The 8,559-nt window shown below is 35.0% G+C and overlaps 1 protein-coding gene across 1 annotated transcript in view; it reads right to left on the bottom strand.

Moving 5' to 3' along the window:
* Positions 1-331: 331 nt before the first annotated feature.
* LOC133564716 (solute carrier family 13 member 2-like) overlaps positions 332-8,559 on the bottom strand; it is a 46,612-nt gene continuing 38,384 nt past the window's right edge. Inside the window, exons 12-13 of the mRNA XM_061919191.1 lie at positions 7,424-7,561; positions 332-2,445 (exon numbers count right to left, since the gene is read on the bottom strand). Coding sequence (XP_061775175.1) covers positions 2,317-2,445; positions 7,424-7,561 — 267 coding nt within the window. The 3' untranslated portion in view covers positions 332-2,316. The remainder of the gene's footprint in view (positions 2,446-7,423; positions 7,562-8,559) is intronic.

The following is an 8,559-nucleotide window of genomic DNA, read 5'->3' as shown; positions in this document are numbered from 1 at the left end:
TGACACTTAGAAAACAGTCAAACTTTTTGACACTAAGAAAAAAATCCCAACTTTTTGACACTTAGAAAAAAATCCCAACTTTTTGACACTTAGAAAAATTCCAGACTTTTTGACATGTAAAAAAAGTCTTTATATGTTTTTATGAGGCTTTATAGGCAAAAGCGGTCAAATCTTGTTGTTACCTGCCTCTTGCTAGCAGTTTTCGTTTTACTATTGACAATTCAGAGAAAAGACGTGTGTTTTCATCTTACATAAGAATTGTGGAGGATAGACAAAATTAAAGCTCAGTCACAACATCACACCTACGAGCAACAAGTATGACAACAAATATTTATTGGAAAGTGAACAAAACACAAAAACATGTTACAATCAACTTGGTAAGTAACAATTACTTCACATTATTTCATACAGTCAAGGGCCTTCGTACGTCACGGAACATCCTAGAAAACTCACCGTTACTCATGTAACCTCAGTATGCCGCCAAGCAATAACACTTCACTTTCCGCCCAACAAAAATATTCATAAAACACATTATTATTGTCTAAAATTTTATGCTTGTTTGTATTTCAATTGCATTTCCAGGAACTAATCCCCGCACTTTTTTCCCTTTGATATTTTGTTTTGAAAATTATACTACTACTACTAATAATAATAATAACAATGATAATACAAATAATATCGCTGTGGATGGACAGTTAACATCACTTCAGCCATCTTGAATAATGCACAACCAATCAGGCAAAACATTACACAATACTACGGTATCCTGTAAGGCACATTCATTTCGCAAACTCGCCTTTAAAAAAAATGGAGTGTAAAAATATTTACAAATGTTTTAACCCAAACACATTTGTCACAGATAAAACATCAAATACAAATTGATAACAAAAAAAAAAAGGACTCATTACAATGCAAATTTTGAAGAAACTTTTTGAAAAAAAAAATTGCTATTTTAGGCATTGGGAATCACAAAAATAAGCCCGCGAAATTCTGGGGGGACTGATTATGGAAACAATGTCGTAAGAGTGAGCAGACACTTTATTAGGTACACCTGCTTACTTTAGGGATGTGCTGACCGATCACTATCGACCAATTTTCATGAAAAAGTACGTGATGGACATTGCTGATGAATGCCGTTTAATGCTGATCACACACACACACACACGTTTCTGCAGACATCAGCAAATCTAATTCAATGCTTTTTAACGCGACTTCAAACAATTTTAATGCCCATGTCCAACAGAAGATCGTTATTACATTTGTTCAAAAGCATACCATTGTGCGTATTTGACAATCATAATGTTGAATAGTTGAAAAGTTTACATTAACTGTAACCGATTTAAACCCGAATGCAATCATAACATATAGTATTAACAATGCAAGTAACCCTTTCAAACGTAATACACATATTTTTCACTACTGTAGTATTTTTCACCATTCTAATTGGAAGGTCAAAAGGAGGGGGCTTTTATATATATATATATATATATATATATATATATATATATATATATATATATATATGTATATATATATATACGCCCACACTGCCGGCGCCCGGAGCCGTTGCTTTTTCTTTTTTTTTCTTCTTTTTTTTTGTGTGCTTCACTCTAACTTTCCTCATCCACGAATCTTAATGGGGAAATCGTCGCTTTCTCGGTCCAAATAGGTCTTGCTGCTTGAGGCTATGATTATAAACAATGTGAGGATGTGAGGAGCCCTACAACCCCGTGACGTCACGCACACATCGTCTGCTACTTCCGGTAAAGGCTAGGCTTTTTTATTAGCGACCAAAAGTTGCAAACTTTATCGTCGATGTTCTCTACTAACTCCTTTCAGTAAAAATATGGCATCATCGCGAAATGATCAAGTATGACACATAGAATGGACCTGCTATCCCGGTTTAAATAAGAAAATCTCATTTCAGTAGGGCTTAATTTTTGTATTTTTTTCCCCTTGTTTTTTAACACTGACTTTTTGCAGTGTAGTGTTGATCTTCGGGTGATTAAATCGAGTATGGAAGGGAAAAGGACACAGGGTCTGATGACATGAAGGTTGCATCAGATATGAAATACTTACATTTTATTTATGACTTTAGTAGCATCAAGTTGTAACCTGCATGACTAACTCTGCAGATCGTAATTTATTCCGTTGAATCGAGCCCATTTGAGTGAACAACACTAGAGGAAAAAAAAAAGTTGCAACCATTTGGTGTTTAATAAACTACTGATCGGAAGTTGATCATCTAAGAAAAGTGTTTGCTGATGTTTGTTGTTATTATTGTTGTTGTAGTTGTTTTCTCTCATTGAGTCCTATTCAAGGAGCTTTGGTAACATTTGCCCAACTGGGGAATGTGTTGAGCTGGAACATGGCCACGCCCCAAGTGTTAATACCAATGTTGATGGTGATGACGCCGATGAAATTCAGGATGAATCCAGTCTTGGCCTGAAAATAAACAATGCGAGAAAGTTCAGTTTGCCACTGCCGTCCAACACAAGAACTGTTTTGTGACATTAAAGCCACGCTGTTATACTATACAGTCCCTCAAGGATTTCGCAGGCGTTCTGGAAACGTTATTTTTTAATAACATTAAAGTGGAACTGCACTCGTTCACAACCTGTTTTATACACACACTGCAAGTATATATATATATATATATATATATAATGTAGTAACAGACACATTCATAACATAATGTATTATGTACAATATCACACTGCAAATATATATATATATATATATATATATATAAATATATATATATATATATATACATACATACATATATATATGTATATATATATAAATTTATTTATTCGCTCACACTGCCGGCGCCCGGAGCCGTTGCTTTTCTTTTTTTTTTCTTCTTTTTTTTTGTGTGCTTCACTCTAACTTTCCTCATCCACGAATCTTAATGGGGAAATTGTCGCTTTCTCGGTCCGAATAGGTCTTGCTGCTTGAGGCTATGATTATAAACAATACATATATATATATATATATATATATATATATATATATATATATATATATATATATATATATATATATATATATATATATCAGTGAGGTGCTGTCAGGGGAGGCAAGTGAGGCAGTGCCTCACCTGCCACCAGGTGGCTTAACCATGAGGTGTTCCAAAACGAAGTAATAAAATAAAATATGTCTGAATATTTCTCTTTTGGTTCCTGCTTTCTATGTGATTTTGGTGTAGTTCCTGTATATTTTTGTAATTTTCATGGTCAAAATCGCTGAAATGTTGTGTTTCCCGATCAAAACAACGCAGTAGACGAGAAGTGAGGCAGACACAGGCGGTGCCTCCGCGGCTACACGCGGTGTGTATTGGGCGTGTGCCTGAGAGGGGACGCATGCTTGTTGCCACGGGGGAAAGGCAGGCCATGAGGCAGCAAGTACTTCTGCCTCAAGGTAGGGGGCGATATATTGTCAACTTGCAGTATTCTGACTCGCCACACTGGGAGAAGTGGGGGCGCTCAAGCTAGCACACACAGGTCTCTCCAGCAAAAGCCAGTCTTTTTTTCTTTTCTTATTTTTAAAACTGTATAACAAACATAGCATTTTTATTAGAGTAAGCCAGCATTTGTGGTGCAAAAATATTGTTTAATTTCTTGGAATTAAATTAATTTAAATGAATGTTTCTGCCAATATGGAGGATTATATACCGTATCCAAGATGAAATACTTCTCTAAACTGGACTTTAAGACAAAATGAATGCGATCATACAATCTATGGTTTGCTGCTTCAAATACAAATGCAGAAAGGTAAGATACACTCACAATACTTGATTTATTTTGTTAAAAGCAATTGGGACCAAAAAGGATTTAATAACAACTTTATCAAATACTTTTATGACCCATTTATCATATCATAATATCATTATGATAACGTTTTTATGAAAGCGAATAACTCCCTTTTTTTTTTCCTGTTACTCTAATGTGCAAACTAAATCAACAATGACTAGAGCTGCACATATGAATTTATGTTTGAAAAAAAAAAGAAGGAGTAAAAAAGTATGTATGCCTCACCTGGTGTTTATATATATATATATATACATTGCACGTGCTGTATATATATAATGTAGTAACAGACACCTTATAACAATATTTAATATGTACAATATGCACACTGCAAGTTTATATATAAAATGTAGTAACAGACACCTTCATAACAATATGTAATATGTACAATATACACACTGCAAGTATATATAGAATGTAGTAACAGACACCTTCATAACACAAAAAAATATGTTTAAATACACACTGCAAGTATATGTATAATGTAGTAAAAGAAACCTTATAACAATATTTAATATGTACAATATACACACTGCAAGTATATATATAATGTAGCAACACACACCTTCATAACAATATGTAATATGTACAATATACACACTGCAAGTATATATAGAATGTAGTAACAGACACCTTCATAACACAAAAAAATATGTTTAAATACACACTGCAAGTATATGTATAATGTAGTAACAGACACATTATAACAATATTTAATATGTACAATATACACACTGCAAGTATATATATAATGTAGCAACACACACCTTCATAACAATATGTAATATGTACAATATACACACTGCAAGTATATATAATGTAGTAACAGACACCTTCATAACACAAAAAAATATGTTTAAATGCACACTACAAGTATATGTATAATGTAGTAACAGACACATTATAACAATATTTAATATGTACTATATACACACTGCAAGTATATATACAGTATACTGTAGTAACAGACACCTTCATAACACAAAAAAATATGTTTAAATGCACACTACAAGTATATGTATAATGTAGTAACAGACACATTATAACAATATTTAATATGTACTATATACACACTGCAAGTATATATACAGTATACTGTAGTAACAGACACCTTTATAACATAATAAAATATGTTTAAATACACACCACAAGTATATATATATAATGTAGTAACAGACACCTTCATAACAATATGTAATATGTACAATATACACACTGCAAGTATATATAGAATGTAGTAACAGATACCTTCATAACACAAAAAAATATGTTTAAATACACAGTGCAAGTATATTTATAATGTAGTAACAGACACCTTCTAACAATATTTAATATGTACAATATACACACTGCAAGTATATATACAGTATGCTGTAGTAACAGACACCTTTATAACATAATAAAATATGTTTAAATACACACCACAAGTATATGTATAGAATGTAGTAACAGACACCTTCATAACAATATGTAATATGTACAATATACACACTGCAAGTATATATATACTGTAGTAACAGACACCTTCATAACATAATAAAATATGTTTAAATACACACTGCAAGTATATATATATATATATATATATATATATATATATATATACATATATATATATATATATATAATGTAGTAACAGACACCTTCATAACAATATGTAATATGTACAATATACACACTGCAAGTATATATAATGTAGTAAGAGACACCTTAATAACAATATTTAATATGTTTTATATACACACTGCAAGTATATATATAATGTAGTAACAGACACCTTCATAACAATATGTAATGTGTACAACATACACACTGCAAGTATATATATATATAATATACTAATGTGTCCGAATATCTCTGTACTTTATTCTTCTAACATTAAGACTTTGTTTTCAAAACATTATGATTTTTTTCCCATGTAACACTGCAACTTATTCTTGTAACATTGCAACTTTTTTTTGTAGTAACATTGCAACTTTTCTCTTCTAACACTTCAACTTTATTATCGTAAGTGTTTGACCTTTTTCAAGCAACACTGTTTGACGCTGGAGCTTAGTTATTGTAACATGGCGATTTTTGTCTATGTAACAATGCAACTCTATTCTTGTAAACTTGCAACTTTTATTGCAAATAAGTACGACTGAATCCGAGTAACACTGCAACACTGTTCTTGTAACATTACGACTTTGTGATCGTATTATTACGATTTTATCCGTGTAACGCTGCAACTTTATCCTTGGAGCATTACGGTTTAGTTTTTGTAAATTCCGATTTTATCCGTGTAACACTGCAAACTTCTTGTAACATTATGATTTTTTTTATGTGTGTGTCATTACGATTTTATCCATGTGACACGGCTATTTTATTCTTGTAACATTACCACTTTTTTTTTCAAAGCATTACGACTGTTCATAGAAGAACATTTAAGTCTCACCTTAAAACTCATCTGTATACTCTAGCCTTTAATTAGACCTCCTTTTTAGACCAGTTGATCTGCTGCTTCTTTTCTTTCTCCTATGTCCCCCCCTCCCTTGTGGAAGTTGTCCGGTCCGATGACCATGGATGAAGTACTGGCTGTCCAGAGTCGAAACCCAGGATGGACCGCTCGTCGGGACCCAGGAAGGACCGCTCGCCTGTATCGGTTGGGGACATATCTACGCTGCTGATCCGCCTCCGCTTGAGATGGTTTCCTGTGGCCCGTGACTCTCACTGCTGTCTTGGATCCGCTTGAACTGAACTCTCGCGGCTGTGTTGGACCCACTATGAATTGAACTTTCACAGTATCATGTTAGACCCGCTCGACATCCATTGCTTTCGGTCCCCTAGAGGGGGGGGGGTTGCCCACATCTGAGGTCCTCTCCAAGGTTTCTCATAGTCCCACTGGATGTGAATTCTCCCTGCCCACTGGGTGTGAGTTTTCCTTGCCCTTTTGTGGGTTCTTCCGAGGATGTTGTAGTCGTAATGATTTGTGCAGTCCTTTGAGACATTTGTGATTTGGGGCTATATAAATAAACATTGATTGATTGATTGATTCTCGTAACGTTACAACTTTATTCGTTTTAACAATGCGACTTTATTTTTGTAACATTATAACTTGGTTCTTGTCAATCTTAGAACTTAAATTTTGTATTTTTTTTTCACCATTTCTATGGATATTCCTTTTTTATTTCTACTGTTTACTGTTTTTTATTTCAAACAATTTTTGTTTTATGTTTTTAGCTGCATAGCTATGTCAATAATTACTTTGATTTTTTTTTTAAACTTTGCTTTTTTAATTTATACAGCACTTTGGGGCAGTAATGGCTGTTGTAAAAGTGTGCTATATAAATAAAGACTTGTGTTATATTGTATTCATAAATATAAAAAAATTGATCTTCAAAAACGTGTCTTTTGTTTTATTCTAAATATGATGATAAACAATCATTTAATAAAAAATGTAATGTATCAGTATCGTTGATACCAGCCCTGTGTTTTCTTGGTATCGAATCATTACCAAAATTTGCAGTATTGCCCACCCCTTCTTTTCATCCAAAGCAGATGTGCTTGTCGACACACACATACAAACATCCACACATCCACTCGTATTTCGACAATGTTGTGTACAGCCTCACCATGTCCAAGACTTTAAGGTTGCCATAGGAGAAAGCGATGGCGTTGGGGGGCGTGGCTACAGGCAGCATGAACGCCAGGGAGGCAGCGATGGTGCAGGGGAACATCACATACAGTGGATGGATTTTAATGGCGATGGCCTGAAGAGGTAAATGGAGAGGAAACTGATGTTAAATATTGTTGATATTGTTTAACAACTGAAGCACTGTAAAAAAAAACAAAAAAACAAAGTAGTGATGTTTTGTTAATAATATTACAGTGTTGCAAGAAAATACATCCTAAATGCACAAATATGACATTTAATTGTTTTGTTTACTAAGTCAACCAAGAGTTGACTTAGTAAACTTAGTAAAGTGAAGGAATTTTGACATTCACTTTCAATTACGATTTTCTTCCCCTGACAAAACAACTTTTTTTTTTTAAATGCTATAATTTTATTGGTTTTAGTGGTTTTCGTCCTGGTCGTGGAATTGTGGACCAGCTCTATACTCTCGGCAGGGTTCTTGAGGGTGCATGGGAGTTTGCCCAACCAGTCTACATGTGCTTTGTGGACTTGGAGAAGGCATTGGACCGTGTCCCTCGGGAAGTCCTGTGGGGAGTGCTCAGAGAGTATGAGGTATCGGACTGTCTTATTGTGGCGGTCCGCTCCCTGTATGATCAGTGTCAGACCTTGGTCCGCATTGCTGGCAGTAAGTCGAACACATTTCCAGTGAGGGTTGGACTCCGCCAAGGTTGTCCTTTGTCACCGATTCTGTTCATAACTTTTATGGACAGAATTTCTAGGCGCAGTCAAGGCGTTGAGGGGATCCGGTTTGGTGACCGCAGGATTAGGTCTCTGCTTTTTGCAGATGATGTGGTCCTGATGGCTTCATCTGACCGAGATCTTCAGCTCTCACTGGATCGGTTCGCAGCCGAGTGTGAAGCGGCCGGAATGAGAATCAGCACCTCCAAATCCGAGTCCATGGTTCTCTCTCGGAAAAGGGTGGAGTGCCATCTCCAGGTTGGGGAGGAGACCCTGCCCCAAGTGGAGGAGTTCAAGTACCTAGGAGTCTTGTTCACGAGTGAGGGAAGAGTGGATTGTGAGATCGACAGGCGGATCGGTGCGGCGTCTTCAGTAATGCGGACGTTGTATCGATCC

Source organism: Nerophis ophidion, linkage group LG13 (genome assembly GCF_033978795.1).
Source record: "Nerophis ophidion isolate RoL-2023_Sa linkage group LG13, RoL_Noph_v1.0, whole genome shotgun sequence".
Lineage (NCBI taxonomy): Eukaryota > Metazoa > Chordata > Actinopteri > Syngnathiformes > Syngnathidae > Nerophis > Nerophis ophidion.
The sequence above is the reverse complement of the archived record's forward strand: the minus strand, read 5'-3'. Positions and strand labels throughout refer to the sequence as shown.